This window comes from Prunus mume, linkage group LG5 (assembly GCF_029339155.1).
Source record: "Prunus mume cultivar Tortuosa linkage group LG5, ASM2933915v1, whole genome shotgun sequence".
Classification (NCBI taxonomy): domain Eukaryota; kingdom Viridiplantae; phylum Streptophyta; class Magnoliopsida; order Rosales; family Rosaceae; genus Prunus; species Prunus mume.
In genome coordinates, this window is record NC_142702.1 from 28,471,981 (window position 1) to 28,488,948 (window position 16,968).

Here is a 16,968-nt window from a genome sequence, read left to right on the forward strand (position 1 = left end):
TAGTAAGAAAATCGACCTCCTAACCATTAATTCCAAGAGCTAGTAACACAAATCAGCTGCAGTAGAGATGAAGCTAGCATCTAAATGCATATATCGTTGTACAAAAATTATTCCACAAAAATACACACACACACAGAAGAGAATCATACCCTTAATTTTCGTCCGAATTAAGCTCAAACCACTGATGATATCCACCAACAAATTTGCTTATTGATTCCTGAATAATAATCCAAAAAGCATTCAAAGAAAACTAATCAATTAATAGCTCCAGAGATTTTCTCCTCCATCGGAATTTCCAGGCGAGTCCTCGGAAGAGATTCTCGGGGGGCTCACCAGCATTCCCTCCGCCATGTCCACCAGCAAATTCGGCATATTCAAAAGCGCTTCCTCATCCATAAACTCCTCCTCCTCCTCCTCCTGCCCAACCCTACCCTCCTCATTTTTTACCCCACCCGGCTCCGATCTCCCTCCGCTCTCGCCGGCAGATATCATCTCTGCCCTCGACTGAGCTGCCCTAGCCGCCGCAGCGCGTATGTCACTCGCAGCAGAGGAAGCCGGTATCGGATACGTAAGAATCGAGTTGGGGAAGTTCAGCGCCGTATCGGGTCCTTTCAGAGCGATCGCCGCCACGTCGTAGGCAGCCGCAGCCATCTCCGGCTTGGCGTACGTCCCAAGCCATATGCGCGTCGTCTTACGCGGCTCCCGAATCTCGGACACCCATTTCCCGCTCCGGGACCGGATTCCCCTGTACACCGGGTGGCCCCTGGGCGATGAGGATGTGGAGGCGCCCGAGGGCCCGGGTCTGGGCGACGAGGAGCAGTCTCGATCGTGTGCTGCTGGCGGAGTAGGATCAGGAGGAGCGGGAGGAGGAAGTAGTATAAAGGCAGGGTTGGAAGAATTGGAGGTTGGAGTTGGTTGGTCACTTTTGGGCACGTTACGATACGGATCGGCCATAAATAATATATCAACTAGACATACAAGTTGTGCATGTATGATGTATATATCATATATATATTTATGAATTCGTGACCATGGTCCCGTCATGAGAATGCATATATAAACGGGGTTTTGTTTTTGTAAGAAGCGTGGGGGAATCGCGGAGATAACCTAATTGCCGTTTTTGTTTTATTTTATTTTTTTTCTGACTTTTTCTATGTATGGGGGGTAATGGTATGGTGGTGTGACAAAAGAGTGTTAATAATTAGTACTTTTTATTAACGAGTGACATGGTGGTGATGTGAGGTGAGGTGAGGCCACACAGCGCACACGTATTAATTAAGAGTAAAGTTCGCTAGCGATTAGCTGGTGGTACCGATCTGGTCCGGTCAGTCAGACTCACGTATCAAACTCGTTCTTCATCTCCCTCTTTCTTTTCATAATTAATTCATTGATTTGCTTTTGTGTTGTGCTGTGGGCTTGTTGGGATGATATTTATAATTTAATTGCATCATGCTCAGCACTCACTCAGCAGTCAGCAGTCAGCAGTCAGCAGTCAGCAGCACAACACCACCCTCTCCATCCATCTCGTGTTTGGTGTTGACTGTGCGGATCTCCTCCTTTATTTTTCTTCTTTTTCCCCGATGGAGATACGGATCCTTTTTCTTTTAGGGATTTTTAAGATTTCCTTTTAACACATTTAGGTCATGCACAATCCAAACCAGAGTTTTTGTGAACCAAAAACTGGAAAACAAAGTGTTGTCATGTTTCATTAAAAATAAAAATAAAAATAAAAGTTTTCGGGTACTTTTTCTACCCTAGCAAGCCAAGTCATTATCCACAGTACTTTACATTGAATAGAAAGAAAGAAAAAAGACCCATTAAGACCCACATCCCTTTTTTATGGGCACAAAAGTCCCACATTTACTCTATACATTAATAAATAAAATAAAATAAAATAAATAAAGCATATTTTCTCTGTTTCTCAGTCTGACCGTTAAATCTTAGTTTCCTTATCTAGAACTGTAGAAACTCTGAGCAAACAGCGCACGGTTGTCTCAGATCATCCATGGAGACCATTCGATCAACCTTCCCAGTTTTCCAAACCAACCCAGTTTTCCTCACTCCCAAGCCTCTTAAACCCTTCAAGGTTTCCATCAAACCTCCACCACCAGACTTCAATTTCAGGTCAGAAATTTCAGACCACTCAAAAGCCACAATAGCCAAAACTCACCCTGAGTTGCTTGATTTGGCTGAAAATGGGACCTTGTTCTTCATCGACAAGAGCCGGTTTGGTCCAGTTCCGGCCTGGAGGACCGAGTTCGTCGAACCGGAGGCCATCTGGTTAGTTGGCACCACTCATATTTCTCAAGACTCTGCTCTGGAGGTTGAGCGCGTTGTCCGGGCAGTGAAGCCAGACAATGTGGTGGTTGAGCTCTGCAGAAGCAGGCAAGTTACTTGGAAATTAACGTTAAAGCGTCACATAATTATAAGATTAGTAGTTCTTTTTTCTTTTTTTGGATGATCTTAACTTAAATTGTTGCAGAGCCCAATTTCAGAGCTGGGATTATGTATGCTAATGCCTCCATGGATGGTGAGGCAGGCCAACAATTAAGGTCAAATGTGTTCTCTTTGACTGGAACTGGGTTTTTTGGCGCCGTTGGTCGGAGCATAAACTTAGGTAACAAAACAAGTTCGATCCCCTCTCCTCTCCGTACCTTAGAATAACGCTTCGTAAAAATAAAAAATAAAAAACTTATTTCTTGTACATCAATCTATTTGACATGCAATCAAGTTACTTTGCATTGAATTTTACGTGACAGGGGGTCAAACTGCTCTGGCATTACGAGTACTTTTGGCGGTTTTCTCATCAAAGATCTCGTCAGATACCAATCGTCCTTTTGGTGATGAGGTAGTTGAATGCAATTAAATTTATTAAAGATGTATAATGTACTGCTGAAAATGAATGGCATTGTGATATTAATTTGATTAATTGCAGTTCCGTGCTGCTCGAAAGGTCTCTGAAGAAGTTGGTGCTCAAATAGTTCTGGGGGACCGGCCGATTGAAATAACTGTACTATGCTCAAATTTAAACCCTGCCGCAACAGATGACTGTATTTGACCCGTACATTTCTTCATTTCGTTGAAAAATGTTTAACTCGTGTTTGCAGCTTGAAAGGGCTTGGAATTCTCTGAATTGGACAGAGAAACTGAGCTTGGTGGCCTCAGTTGTTCGCGGGATAACCTCACCATCTGATATGTCCCAAAACAATCTCAAGGTTTTCTTTGCTAATGCCTTATGACATCTCTGAAATTATAACAGGATTAATGGAACTTAAATAATGTAAAAGTATTCAATAACTTCTAGATCATCATAAGTTTATTGATTCATTCAAACAGAACATTTGCAGTGTCCTGAAATTTTCTTTCTTGTTACATTTTTGCTGTAGGAATCAAGTGCAAGTGATGATGGCACATTTCAGCTTTATGAGCAGCTAAGTTCTTCATATCCTTCACTCCTCCAGCCTCTGATACATGAACGAGACACTGTAAGTAATACGTATCGTAATTTCAACCATGATATGATTTTAAGCCTTATTTAATTAGTTTACTGTCTATATATATAATCTTGAGTGACTTGAACTGTGCATGATGATTGTCTAAAGTAGCTAGTAAAAATAAAAGTAGCTAGTAAAAATAAAGGCCCCAACGACCTAGTGATATTGTGGTTGTTGCTGTTGTTTTCAGTATCTTGCATGGTCTCTAAAGAGGAGCAAAGCTGTGAATAAGAGTAAGAGAGTGGTAGGGGTTATTGGAAAGGGACACATGAATGGTGTAATATATGCATTGCTAGCTGACCTGGGAGATCTGCGGTTTAGGGACCTTGTAGGACAGAGGCCTTCAAGTCAAGGTACTGATGCTAGTTCTGATGGCAGATGGGTTGTCAAATTGGTCCAGGACTTGGTCAGAGACACTGTCATTGGCACCCTTCTGTGGGCATTATATGAGCAGATAAAAGGTGGATTATAGAGTAGAGTAGATTTGAAATCTCAATTGGCTGAAAATACAATCTTTTTTTTTGTATACAAATTTGCTCAGTTGCTCAGAGGCACCTCAAAAAAATTACAACTGGTACTTCACTTTGTTGTTAAGATTTTTACTGCTTGGATAAGGATGTCAAACCAGCTTGATTTATATGGTAAACAAACTCAGGATTGTGTTCAAATTAAACATGCCATTGCCAGCCCTTTTGTAATTAATTAAGTGATAAGGATGTCATTAAACGAAATCCACGACAATTTAGCTAATCATATCTAAAGGAGGTGAAATTTTTGGAATGTAATAAATAGTCCTGGATTTTGATTTTCTTCCTTTAGTGGAAACCAGCCACTGAAAATGTTTCACCTGTGTGCGCTAGCTGTTGCAGGTGCATGGCAGGGTGTGTGCTTGATGCATGAACACCACGCTAAATACAGAGGCAATATTGTCATTTACATGACTTAATTGCTTGTAAAAAAATGGACTCAACTCAACCAAGGGAATTAGTGGTTTCAGAAACGAGGAGCCAATCGCCTAATCCTGGTTTTGGTTCTGAGATTCTGTATTGATGACAGCAATTATAATATGAACAAATTAACTTTAGTTTTAATGGTAACTAAAGCCAGCCCTATTAGGCCACCAATTGGCAGAGTTTCTCAGGTTCCAGCCAAGATTGGTCTGACTTACATAAAAATCCCTTTCCCTCGAATTGAAATAAAAAAACCTGAGGCTGTAAAGTGCAACAGTACAAAATCCAGCAACATTTACCAGCATTTATATTCAAATCTGGAAACTACTCAAAAACAAGTGAAATTTGTCCACGTTTCTCCCGACGAATGCTGCTGTAACTGACGTCATTTTCAACTTTTCATTTTTGATCAATAATATTCTTACGACGAAGAGTTTTTTAGTTTTCATTTTAGAGATCTTACATGAAGTAGTTCTGAGTGAAACTAAAGAGACCTAACCCTTTACTTATATTTTCCTTCCTTTTGTCAAGCAATCAACAGAGTAACACTTGAAGGAATTCTTTTTCCAAAATAAAATGCATTTGGTAGTTCTTGAACAGTTTCGGTTTCCATCAACACGTGGTGACTGATGCTAGCACATTTGTATCAAACAAATGATTGGCCGTTAATCGTTAGGTTAACAAGCAGTTATTCGTTTGATCAGTTAATCGTTAGGTTAAAAAACCGTTATTCGTTAGGGCGTTAATAGTCAGTTTAATAAACAGTTTCTGGTTAAGTTGTTAGAGTTTGTTGAGCAGTTGTTTTAAGACATTCTATATTTCATTATGTGATCGAAATAATTCTTCAATTAAACTTCAACTAGTAAATCTTCAATACGAACCCCTAAAGCCTAGCCACTCTACATTCTTAAACACAAGCTAGAGATGAGAAAAAAAAGTTAACTTAAGGAGAAGCTATCTAGTTTGATATAAATTGGCTAGCCACTAGAAATGCAATAGAACATATACACATATTAATTCAATATGTGACAAGTAACTTGTGTGACTATAAATTGGAGCATTCAAATGTTGTAGAAGTTGAAACTAACAAACATATATGCTAACTGCATAAGTGTATGAAGCATCTTAAATTGACTAAACGAATTAAATACTCTCTCGAACACTAGCCAATTTTTTAAAATTTGAATTGCAAATAAAATGATATTCATCCCGTTTGAAAACTCCAAATTATAGTCCAAAATTGGAAGACAAACTTCCGTGGCATGCTATTAAATTGAGAGATTGTGAAATCTTCTTCACTAAGAACTCCATGTAATTAGAACCTCCCATGTTTGGTAAAACAAAATAAATGTCTATTTCACTCTAGATATTTCCATTAATTAGTGTGAAATAAGGGGGCGATGCATGTATGTCATCTTTGTAACTCACATTTCTGCACTGCATGCAATTGTCTGAGAAATAGAGAGAGAGAGGGAATTTGGATAAAGACAAGCTCCCTTTCTCTTTAGATTATAAGCCGTTTTCTTACACATATTGCATCTTCATTTGATGTCACTGCTGATTTAACCCAGAAGCATCTGGTATTATATATACCCCCTCTCAGTGTGCTTCAAGACACTTCATTCATTCCTAGCCATGGATGCGGCTACAGAGAGGTCTGAGTTTAGGCAATCTTCTGCAAATACCAAACCCTCTTTCGTAGATATGATCAATATCTTGGTTGTGGACGACGATGCAACCACTCTAGCTATAGTTTCAGCAATGCTTAAAACATGGAGTTACCAAGGTATATAGATTCGTGCATGTCCTTTTTAGATCTCGTGTGTATGGTTGGGATTATGACAAGACTTTCTATGCATTCATGTTTGTTGATCAATTCCACGACAAGTTTCATTTTTATTAGTCAATTTCTTTACATTACAAGAGTCATGGAGTTTTTTCTAAGACTTTTTGCATGTCTTTTTCACTATAAGTGAGAATTTAAGTTGCGCTTGTTTTCTTAATTCCTTACATAAATTGAAGTCTCAGTTATGTTTTTTAAATCCAACCTTTTCCCTTTGACTAGATCTAGATCTCATCCTGTACTAGGTAAATTAGATCAGGTTTTCTTTTGTTTCGATGGATCCAAGAGAATTCTTTGGACTTTTTTCTGCAGCTTTTTTCTGTAAGAATGTTTGATAAGAAAACTAAATATATGTGATATGCGATTAGGGTTTTTGTGTGTGTAATTTTCCCGACTCAAACAAAAGGGGATGAATGTGCATCCAATTAGACAATTTTATTATATCTTGTATATGGTGATGATTATTGATTTCCTTGGCAAATAAGCGTAGCTTTATTTCTTTATTTCTTTATTTCTTTTATAATAAGAAAAGGCCCTTATAAGTCACAATTTTACTCTTTTGTTGGGTATATTGGTTTCCCTATTTGAAATCAAAGGGTAGCAATTTTTATTTTATTTTTTTATAATTTAAAAAAAAAAAAAAGCCTTTGGAGATCCACTCCTTCATCAGGTATATATACAAGGTCTCAGAGTAAATCCTTGATTCATGCATGTATGTGTGTGTGTTTGTGAGGGTCCAAATGTGATTTCATTAATCCATGCTATATGTGTTCCAAGATTTAATTAATTCCTTTATTCAACTATATATATATATATATACTACGCTAACATTTGGTTGTTGATTTTCAGTTGTCTCGGTTAGAAACCCTATCGATGCTTTGGCTACCCTTCGAGCGAGGAAAGGCATATTTGATCTAGTTGTTACAGATCTTCATATGCCTCAGATGAATGGGTTTGAATTGCAAAAGCATGTCCATGAAGAATTTAAGCTACCTGTTATTAGTGAGTGTTAATTTTGAGTAGTAATTAAATAAACTAATCTCACACATATCCTTAATAAAACTAACTTCGTTTAATTTTCTCAACGCAGTGATGTCCGCAGACGACAAAGAGAGTGTGATACTAAAGAGTTTAGAGGGTGGAGTTGTGTACTATATAGTAAAGCCTGTGAGCAAAGATGACATTAAGAATGTGTGGCAGTATGCTGTTGCAGCTAAAAAGGGTAAATCGGTTATCATAGAGGAAATAGAAAGTGCTCCAGGAGAAGCACCTGGTGAGGTCGAGGATGGAAGTTCTGAGACATCTTCTGATACCGACGAAGAAAAACAGGAGAAAAAAGCTGAGGCCAAGGTCAAAAAGGAACGTAAGAGGCACAGGGAAGACGATAATGAAGAACGTATGGTTGCCCCAAAGAAGCCAAAAGTGGTGTGGACAAATTCACTTCACAATCAGTTTCTGCTGGCCATCAGACACATTGGCTTGGACAGTATGCAACTTTGCTTATCACCAATTATCTCATCTTTTATTTCCTTTCGAATTATATGTGTTTATACGTATAGCTTGCATTGTATTAATTAAATCTGATAACATTTGTATGCCTTTTTTCTCCTTTTCCTTTTGGGTTCATGCAGAGGCTGTGCCAAAGAGGATTCTCGAGTTCATGAATGTGCCAGGCTTAACTAGAGAAAATGTAGCCAGCCATTTGCAGGTTTGTTATTATTCAATTAGTTTATTAGAATTAATCAATTATATTAATTAAAATTTTATGTGATTTCCTTTTCGATTGGGAATATTTAATTTTTTTTTTAAAAGTTCTTTCACTTCACACTCCATGCAAAGAAAGAAACGTTATTTTATATGAAGACACGCACTTGTAGCTAAATATATTAATGATCATTCTAGTGTTTATTGAAAAATTCCTCTTTTTATTTTATTTTATATATGCATGTATTAAAAACATTTTTTTTAACCTTCAAGATCTCACTTTGTTAACGATGGTTTGAACATGTATATGAATTTGCAGAAGTATCGTATCTTCTTGAAACGAGTTGCGGAGAAAGCCAGGCTATCCAAGTGCTTGTCTGAGAGGGTGTTCAGGTCAAGCTTTGCACTTGGCCATCCAGCACTAGTCTTCAACAATGTCCAACGAGACCAATATTATTCACAACTCCTCAACCCACAGCAAATGGGAACATCAATTGCCTCTACATTTCAACCATCAGCTGGAAATGGAAACACCCTAGCTCTCACTGCTGCTGCTTCCAATAACCTTGGCTCCATCCAATTCCCCAATTACCATCAATCTTCAAGCAGCAACAGCAGCAGATCCTTCCCTCAACTAATCGGTTCAGGCCAGTCGCGTCTATTGAGCAATAATCAAGCTAACATTCTCTGCCAGCAACCAATGCTTGGTAATGGTAATGGGGATCAGCTGCTTTGCCAAGCAAACTGCCGCACGGCAGCTTTTGGGGTGCAACAATTGATGAACACTTTTGGCAATGGAGGTATGTCTTTTGGCCTAATGAACAACAATATTGGACTTACCAACAATAATATTGGTACAAACAGTTTGATGCAAGTACACCCACAACAAAGTCAGCCAAGGCAGAATGGAGTTTTCACTTTCACCAATAACCCATTCAGCTACAACTTTGCTACATCAGGAAACCAGATCAGTTCAAGTTATACTCCATTGTCTTCAAGCTTCGAGAACATGGGGTCTAATGTTAACAATGTGAACCAGCAGGTGCCAAACTCCAGTCACCAGCTGGTTAGTAACTTTGCCGGATCCCAAATTATGAGCAGCAGTGGCAGAGAGCTAGTAGGATTAATGGGTAGTCAACCAGCTGGGATGCTCAATAATATTACTAACAATATTAATATTGGTGGTGGATATCCAAATGTGAGTCTCACTGGTGCACCAATTGGGAACAATAATGGGATTTTTAATTCTGGTTACATGGCTCAATTGGGAGCTTCTTCATCGTCGATGTCTTCTTCTGCCGGGTTTGAGATTAGTGCTAGTTCTGCATACCAATTTCCACCAAGTTTGCTTAAGAACAATGGTGATGATCAGCAACAAAATGTTCCAGTGCTGCCACCGCCCGCAGGGAATGTTAATGACCAATGTGGTCTGGCAAATATGAATGTTGGACGAGGAAATGTTGAAATTTCCGTTAGTGGTGTCATGGATAATACTATTATTACAGATGCTCCTCCTACCTTGATCAACAACAACAATATTTCTCATGAACAAGAATTGGTCGTTGACATTGATGACTTGATGCTCAGTAATCTGTTTATGGATCAGCAGAACAACTACGAACCTTCTCCTCCTCCTTTTCAGGTGCCTATAATAAACCATAAATTAATGATTTTTCTTTCATCCTAGTTAATATATATTATTTCAGCTATAAATGTTGGTCTCTCTCTCTCTCTCTCTCTCTCTCTCTCTCTCTCTCTCTCTCTGTGTGTTTCACCACAGAATTGTTTATATCAATGTGTGCAGCAACAAGATGGAGATCAAGATCAACTTCCTCCCGACTTTGCTAGTTTCTTACATCAAGTTGAAGTGCCGGACCCTTCTGCGGACCAAGTTCCAAACCTTGACTCTTACCATGTCGAAGATAATGCAGCTAATGAACAATCTTGGAACCAGGCATGCCTACTGATTGCATACTCTCTCTCTCACAGACATTATATTATCATAATACTAATTACTGGCAAATGTGTGACTGTTCAGCAGCAGCAGCAGGAGGGTGGTGATCAACAAGTCGTCAACCCCGAATTCGATGGCAACGTCTTTGACTCAGAGGACTACAGCATATTATTTGATCCAGAGCACCCTTTTCAGGTAACTCAACAATTCGATTTATAGTCATTTGTAGCAACCACGCACTTATATGATATATGAAATGGCTCTTTGATGATTTTCGCTAATGAAATACTCATTTTGTTTTACTTAAATTCTTGCAGGATTGTGACGATGATTTCTTAAATGCCATATTGGATGCTGATATGTAATTTGTATTGAAAGCAGTCAAAAGCCGAGCAAGGATCGATCCGAATCCAGTCCTTTGAAAAGTTTCTTAAATTAGTGTGATTGGATTTAGATTTAGATAGATGACTTATTATAGCTAGCTATACAGTAGAGACTAATATTGGTACATAATTTTGGCTATCTTGCTAGTTTGTGTTTTGCAAATTTAAGACTTTTTTATATGGTGACATGTACATGTTTGCTCGCTCTCTCTCTCTCTCTCTCTCTCTCTCTCATTAATTTAGGCCTGGGCAGGGCCTGCACCAAACAGCATTGTTGAGTAAGGCCCTTGCATCAGTTCTTCAGAACAATTAAAACAAATCAGATTTAGTCAACTCTTGCACCGTTAGCTTCCCAAAAATGTATAATGGGAATGTTCAATACCAAAGCTTTCGAATGGAAATCTTTTTGATAAGCAAAAAAATCTAAAATGAGAAACCAAACGCTAATTAAAAGTCTACCATTCTATTACCATCCCAATCAAATTTCCTCAATCTTCTTCAATTTGACAATAAAAAACTAGCCGTTGGAGAAAATCCTTTCCAAAGCTAAACAAATGGCCCCGATACAAATAGATTTCTTCTTCCAAAAAGATTTAGACACCACAAATCAAATCTTTTCTAAGATTTCTTCTTCCAAAACGATTGAGAAAATCTATTTTGGTGAGATTTTGGATCATGATTTCTGGTCGTTGTGCAGCTTGCAAGTATCTGAGAAGGAGATGTCCTTCAGATTGCATATTCTTTCCCTATTTTCCTCCCAATAATCCTGAAAGATTTGCCTCTGTTCATAGAATCTATGGTGCCAGCAATGTTGCCAAAATGCTCCAGGTAATAATCCTACAAATTAAAGGTTCAAATGATTTTTTCAGGACACTTTTCGATTCGTGAAGATTGAGTGTTACTAGACAAAATCTTTATCATATGTAACTATATCGTGTATTAGATCGATACATCTTTTCTTCCTTAATTACCAACTTGTGAGAAATTTATTTTGTATTTATATCATCTCTAACTATGATTTCTTTCCTACTTATGACTCTTCTTCAGCAACTACCACACCATTTGAGAGGTGAAGCAGCCGATACTTTGTGTTATGAAGCTGAATGTAGAACACAAGATTGTGTGTATGGTTGTGTTAAGACTATTTCACAATTACATCAAGAAATAAACAAGGCAGAATGCCAATTAGCTAAAACACGAGCTGAGATTGCCTTCATTAGCTCTAGTGGTGGACAAGGAAGGACTACAACAACCTCAACCTCATTACCAATTACAAGTTCAACCCAACTTTAATTTCTTGCCGGACCAAATCAATGTTGGGGACACCCAATTTGGTTCTTCCTCTGAAGCTCCTTGGTTTACTTGATTTGATTTTTGTATGGAAAAAAAATTGTTGTTAGAGAGTTTATTTGTGTATGATGTTGCTGGAGTAATACATGAGACAAGTAAAAGTCAATTATCTGTACAAACACTCGAACAATGTTGGGAGAGGGAGAAGAATCGAACCTAGGGCCTCAGGTAAAACCACTCGAACAACAAACTCCTTGCACATATTTTTAGGGGTTATGCCGTATAATTTCTGATTTTTTTAAATACTTTCCAAATTATGAAGCGAAGGGCCCAGAAACTCAATCAACCCAAACTAGTGGGCCAATAGTAATGAACCCAAGATCCCTAGTCCAAACTGGGCCGTCATGTTCAGCTTAGATTTGTAACCGGCAAAGATATTTTTGGCAAACCGACACCGCGCACGTGGTGGGTTCAGATGATAAAAATATCTTATTTTCCCCCTATTTTTATTATTTATCAAAGTGACTCGATCAATCAGAAAGGACCATTTGTATAAATATACTAAAATATAGGGTCCTTTTCAACAATATCCAAAACGTTGTTTTCTTGTACTATTTATTACACTCACGAGGGCTTCGGTTCGGTCAAATCAAAGAAATATCACCCACTTCCCTCAAATCGCTAGGGTTCGAGGCTCCGTTGCTTTTATATCGTCGTCTGTAAAAGAGAAGGTAAGAAACATTCTGAAACCTGATCATCGTTTTCCTATCTAAAAGCTTCATAGGTTTCCGCTTGGTTCCCTAGAAAATTCGAAAGAAACGAAAATTGTGATCTGGTTACTTCTTGCGTTGCTGTTTGCCAATTTTTTTATTAGCTACCGTTTCTCGGCAACCGAATGGGGATCTGACATTTAGGGTTTCTATAGCGGTAGATCTGACTGCTCTGCGACTCTGGTCTTTGTTTTCTGGTTTCTTTTCCTTTATTAATTTTATTAATTTATTAATTTGTTGTCTATTTAGCGGTATTTCACCGATTGGAAATTCTTTTGGTTATCAATTTTATTTTTGTATATTCTTTTTTTGCTAAATTTGAATTGGAGCTCTTGTTTTCGTGAAATGCATAGCCCTTTTTTTTTCCGTTGGCTAAATTAGGTCCAAACTTCTGGTTTTAGTGAAATGCATAGCTGAATTGCACCTTTTGTTTCTTCAGTAATAGTTGATATTTCTTGTGATTTCTAGGTCTTAGTTTCTGGTTGAATGTAATGATTTGAGATTAATGCCCCTTGTATGACAAAAGACCCGAGCTTTTTGTGAGTTTTGCCTATGAACGTAACATAGTTACCTTGAATTTAAGCGCCTCGTTGTTTTTGCTTCTGAAGAATGTTTGGTGAGAATTTGGTGATGTTGGATTGTTAGTTGGTACTTGTTGCATTTTTAACATATTCGTTCTATTGTTCTTATTTGGACAGTGTGAAAGATTATTTTGCATGTTTACTAATAGCTTATTCTCACTTGTCTCAGAAAATGAGGCCTATTTTTTGTGGAAATTTTGAATATGATGCTCGACAAAATGAATTGGAGCGGCTTTTCGGTAGATATGGGAAAGTTGACAGAGTGGATATGAAGTCTGGTGAGTTATTTGCTCACCTCGTGTTGATTGCATTTCTATTGTTGTATCTGCATGAAGCTTATTATTGCGTTAACCTTCCTCATCTCTATGTTGTGCTTGTTTCCCCAATGACACTAGTTATCCATCTCTTCTGCCCAAATATCTACAAACATACTCTCAATCAAATAGCCATTGCAGCACATCTACCCAATGCCACCCCCATCTTACTCCCTCCAAAAAACTTCTCATAGGGTAAAGCATGACAAACCTGGAAGAGACCAACTCAAATGTTGTATTAGAATTCATCCTCTAATTTTGATCCCAAAAGAGTTATAAATAATTTCTTTTGCAGAACCAATTATGTGGGAATACAAAATTGTGACTGAATTCACTAAATTACTTAAACACCTGAAAACTGACTACACAGTTCACAGCTTGTGTGTGGTAATATTTGGTGTTAAAGTGATTTTAGTGCATTTAGTCATCATTTTGTATTTCATTGCATTTGCTTTGGTAAAATAAATGATTTATAGTTCTTTGTTTCTTGAACTAACAGAAATTATTATAAACTTGAACTAGCTGCCGCAATCTAGCATTCCTTTCTCACGCAATTTTGAGTTTGCTACCTTGAAGGAACTTAGTGTAGAGTTCAAATTATTATTTTAATAATCTGTCCGGGGAGTCTGTTCATGACCAGAACAGGAGATTAAAATTTGTGCATATGTGCATGTAATTTGCATTGATTTTAAATTTGTAATAACAATCACATAAAAATTATTATACCCTGTGAGAATGCACTGGGCCTTACAGCAGAAAAGGCAATTCAACTACGGCACGTCTGCATCTGTAGTGGTGGCATTTCCTATACGTTGTTTCATCGGCAGTCACATTGAAGAATCATCCAGAAATCTCAGTGACAGCAGTCTTCCTTTGTTGAGTTCCTTTGGGGGTTCCGGATACGTTTAAGAAAAAAAGCATATATATTTTGACGCATAAACCCCCATACTCAACATTTTCTTTGACGCAGGATTATCTTGGGATATCCATTCTCTCCCAGGCTAGTGGATGGGCTCTTCAGAATTCCTTGTCTTGCCTGTGACGAGCTTCCTCTTCTTGTTATCAAGAAGAGTCACTCTGATCTGCCATTGCACTACCGCCATCCCACATTTTCCACAGTCACAATTGCCTTTCATTCTTCATGAATTTCGCCCAGCCCTCAATTTCAGACATGTTTCAAGATTGAAACACTGCCCAATCCCATGGCAGAGGCAGCAGATTAGATGGAGAAGGCACTATCTTTACATTGACCCACCATGAGACATCCACTTTTGGATTGTTGTCCCTTGACATCACTTAGTTCATAATACAAGGTCTGTTACTAATTTTACTGGTCACTTAGTTTGTAGATTTCCCGGAGGTTGCCAAACTGTTTAATTAGGATAGAATTTTAGGTGGTTTGTACATTGCTGAACGGAGGAATGCCGCCTCTTATTGAAGAATCCTTATGCAGGGAATGCTTACCTTTGTTTGGTAAAAAAAACACATGGAATTTGTTTTCAATCTATTCAGAATATTTACTTCGCGTTTTTTACAGGGTTTGCTTTTATCTATATGGAAGATGAGAGAGATGCTGAGTATGCTATTCGGGGACTGGATCGGAAAGAATTTGGTAGAAAAGGACGCAGGCTTCGTGTTGAATGGACGAAGGTAGCAAATGTAGGCAATTTCTATCCTCATTTTGCTTTGTTGCTGTTTGTCAGGGTTTTTTTTCCAGAGTGTACAGGTTTTAGCACTTCTGTGTTTGTATTGCAGCATGAACGTGGTACTAGAAGACCGGGTGCTTCAAGAAGATCTTCGACTAATACAAGACCTTCAAAGACCTTGTTTGTTATAAATTTTGATCCGTATCACACTAGGACCAAGGATTTGGAGAGGCACTTTGATCCATATGGGAAAATTGTGAGTGTTAGGATCAGAAGAAATTTCGCATTTGTTCAGTATGAGTCACAAGAAGATGCTACTAGGGCATTGGAAGCCACGAACATGAGGTGGATCCCTCTCTCTCTCTCTCTCTCTCCCCCCGAGCAAGCATTGTATTAGATTTTTTAAATTTCATGTGTCATTTTGTTATTGGCTGATAATGTGTTTTTGCAGCAAGCTGATGGATCGAGTTATATCAGTGGAGTATGCAGTTCGTGATGATGATGAAAGAAGAGACGGCTTTAGTCCTGATAGGAGAAGTCGTGATAGATCACTAGACAGAGGCCGTGATAGAAGAAGATCCCCAAGTCCCTACAAAAGAGAGAGGGGTAGCCCTGATTATGGCCGTGGCCCTAGCCCTGGTCCCTACCGGAGAGAGAGGGGTAGTCCTGATTATGGCCGTGGCCCAAGTCCTTATCGAAGGGAGAGAGTAAGTCCAGACTATGGGCGAGGCCACAGCCCAAGTCCCTATCGAAGGGAGAGATCTGATCATGGCCGGATCACTAGTCGTAGTCCCCGGAAAGAGAGGGTGAGTGCAGACCGTATCCGTGATCGTACCCGTAGCCGTAGTCCTTATGGAAGAGAGAGGCCTGGTGCTGACAATGGCCATGCTCCCATCCATAGTCCATATAAGAGAGATAGGGACAGTCCTGAAAATGGTGCCATCGAGAGTCCATATAAGAGAGATAGGGGCAGTCCTGAAAATGGCGCCATCCAGAGTCCATATAAGAGAGATAGGAGTAGTCCTGAAAATGGTCGGGGCCCCAGCAGCAGTCCTTATGAAAGAGAGAGGGTCAGCCCTGAACATGGTCGCGGTCCAAGCCCCAATTCTGTGCCTGAAGCTAGGGGGGACAGCCCTAACTATGGTGGGCCTGAAAGCCCCATGCAGGAGAGATATAGCAGGTTTGAATTTCGATCTGACTCTCCTGGATTATTATTAATTGTGTTATTCATACTTGTAAATAAATGTAGTCTTGTCTTTTGTTGTAACACATCTATTTTTGTTGTTAACTGCAGCCGTTCACCACAAGCTGAGGAATGATGATGATCTTGATCAGTGGTTTGGATCTGTCTGGTTGTGAGATGCTGCAGTTTGTGGTTCCCTTGAAAACTCCCTCTGTAGAGTCGAATCATAATACAGCTTATGTAGTTTCTTGTAGCCTTATTTCTGAGTTGTAGCTTTTAGAGATACTTGTCTGCAGTTGTTTCTGCCCAAAACTTCATGGAACTTATTATTGCTATTGAACAAGCAACTTGATACAGAATTTGGCCCTCCAAGTGGTTGTTTACAATTTCAATTTCAATTTCTTGATTGTTCCGTTCGTAAGGCAGGTTATTTTGTGTTTGGAAATTCCTCAATTGGACTTTGATTCATGTCTAAATTTCTTGGCCGGCCTTGATTTCCGTCTGCTTACAGCTGTGTGGCATTTTTGTTTCCTGTGTTATTGATTTGTTAAAGTGCTCGATGCCCTTGTCCTGACAAATGAACCGTGCCCGTGTTTGTTTTGTTCCTTTTTATCGGTTTTTATCAAGGGAAGAGAGATATGTTATTTGTATAATAATAAAAAATATATATAAAAAGAGCGAAAAGAGAAACGTCATTTGAGCTTGTAGGTTGAAGCTGTTGTTAGTATTATTATTTTTTTTAATTAACAAAAAAAGTTAATTTAAGAAGAAAAAATAAATAACAATAAGCTACTGGTTACCGAAGAGAAAGAGCCCCATGATTGACGATGGAGTTTCACAGAAAATGACTTGAGCC

General features: G+C 38.7%; 4 protein-coding genes and 1 pseudogene across 9 annotated transcripts; 4 read left to right on the plus strand and 1 right to left on the minus strand.

Moving 5' to 3' along the window:
• Positions 1-1,048, minus strand: LOC103333258 (ethylene-responsive transcription factor ERF027). Its single transcript, XM_008236075.3, has one exon. It carries the CDS (start codon positions 1,042-1,044, stop codon positions 259-261), a length of 786 nt encoding a protein of 261 aa, XP_008234297.1. The 5' UTR covers positions 1,045-1,048; the 3' UTR covers positions 1-258.
• An 819-nt stretch (positions 1,049-1,867) lies between these two features.
• LOC103333257 (TraB family protein) lies at positions 1,868-4,108 on the plus strand. The gene is made up of 7 exons (XM_016794459.2): positions 1,868-2,385; positions 2,496-2,617; positions 2,760-2,848; positions 2,936-3,010; positions 3,108-3,215; positions 3,387-3,485; positions 3,685-4,108. Exons 1-7 carry the CDS (start codon positions 2,006-2,008, stop codon positions 3,964-3,966), a joined length of 1,155 nt encoding a protein of 384 aa, XP_016649945.2. The 5' UTR covers positions 1,868-2,005; the 3' UTR covers positions 3,967-4,108.
• Positions 4,109-6,079: 1,971 nt separating this feature from the next.
• Positions 6,080-10,504, plus strand: LOC103333421 (uncharacterized). Its single transcript, XM_089052462.1, has 7 exons — positions 6,080-6,230; positions 7,137-7,289; positions 7,378-7,773; positions 7,919-7,995; positions 8,311-9,633; positions 9,796-10,140; positions 10,263-10,504. The coding sequence occupies exons 1-7, from the start codon at positions 6,080-6,082 to the stop codon at positions 10,308-10,310; spliced, it is 2,493 nt and encodes an 830-aa protein (XP_088908588.1). The 3' UTR covers positions 10,311-10,504.
• A 496-nt stretch (positions 10,505-11,000) lies between these two features.
• LOC148917508 (LOB domain-containing protein 23 pseudogene) lies at positions 11,001-11,694 on the plus strand (annotated as a pseudogene).
• Positions 11,695-12,210: 516 nt separating this feature from the next.
• Positions 12,211-16,514, plus strand: RS41 (RNA-binding (RRM/RBD/RNP motifs) family protein). 6 transcript variants are annotated; one of them, XM_089053368.1, is made up of 7 exons: positions 12,250-12,349; positions 13,139-13,247; positions 14,254-14,596; positions 14,821-14,942; positions 15,039-15,274; positions 15,381-16,109; positions 16,224-16,514. In XM_089053368.1, exons 4-7 carry the CDS (start codon positions 14,838-14,840, stop codon positions 16,246-16,248), a joined length of 1,095 nt encoding a protein of 364 aa, XP_088909494.1. In that variant the 5' UTR covers positions 12,250-12,349; positions 13,139-13,247; positions 14,254-14,596; positions 14,821-14,837; the 3' UTR covers positions 16,249-16,514. The 6 variants fall into 6 exon arrangements, with proteins under 6 accessions (XP_008234291.2, XP_008234292.2, XP_088909494.1 ...); XM_089053367.1 differs by having other exon boundaries at positions 12,256-12,349; positions 14,678-14,942; XM_089053369.1 differs by having other exon boundaries at positions 12,294-12,349; positions 14,821-14,933.
• The last annotated feature ends 454 nt before the right edge of the window (positions 16,515-16,968 follow it).

What these genes read in the sequence shown, in the direction of transcription:
- LOC103333257 (XM_016794459.2), top strand. Translation starts at nt 2,006, where the DNA reads ATGGAGACCATTCGATCAACCTTCCCAGTTTTCCAAACCAACCCAGTT. An exon ending in GTTGAGCTCTGCAGAAGCAG is followed by an intron (nt 2,386 to 2,495) that starts GCAAGTTACTTG and finishes GCCCAATTTCAG; the next exon opens with AGCTGGGATTATGTATGCTA. An exon ending in ACCGGCCGATTGAAATAACT is followed by an intron (nt 3,011 to 3,107) that starts GTACTATGCTCA and finishes TCGTGTTTGCAG; the next exon opens with CTTGAAAGGGCTTGGAATTC.
- LOC103333258 (XM_008236075.3), bottom strand. Translation starts at nt 1,044, where the DNA reads ATGACGGGACCATGGTCACGAATTCATAAATATATATATGATATATAC.
- RS41 (XM_008236069.3), top strand. Translation starts at nt 13,142, where the DNA reads ATGAGGCCTATTTTTTGTGGAAATTTTGAATATGATGCTCGACAAAAT. An exon ending in AATGGACGAAGGTAGCAAAT is followed by an intron (nt 14,943 to 15,038) that starts GTAGGCAATTTC and finishes TTTGTATTGCAG; the next exon opens with CATGAACGTGGTACTAGAAG. An exon ending in ATGCAGGAGAGATATAGCAG is followed by an intron (nt 16,110 to 16,223) that starts GTTTGAATTTCG and finishes TGTTAACTGCAG; the next exon opens with CCGTTCACCACAAGCTGAGG.
- LOC103333421 (XM_089052462.1), top strand. Translation starts at nt 6,080, where the DNA reads ATGGATGCGGCTACAGAGAGGTCTGAGTTTAGGCAATCTTCTGCAAAT. An exon ending in ATGTAGCCAGCCATTTGCAG is followed by an intron (nt 7,996 to 8,310) that starts GTTTGTTATTAT and finishes ATGAATTTGCAG; the next exon opens with AAGTATCGTATCTTCTTGAA. An exon ending in CTTCTCCTCCTCCTTTTCAG is followed by an intron (nt 9,634 to 9,795) that starts GTGCCTATAATA and finishes CAATGTGTGCAG; the next exon opens with CAACAAGATGGAGATCAAGA.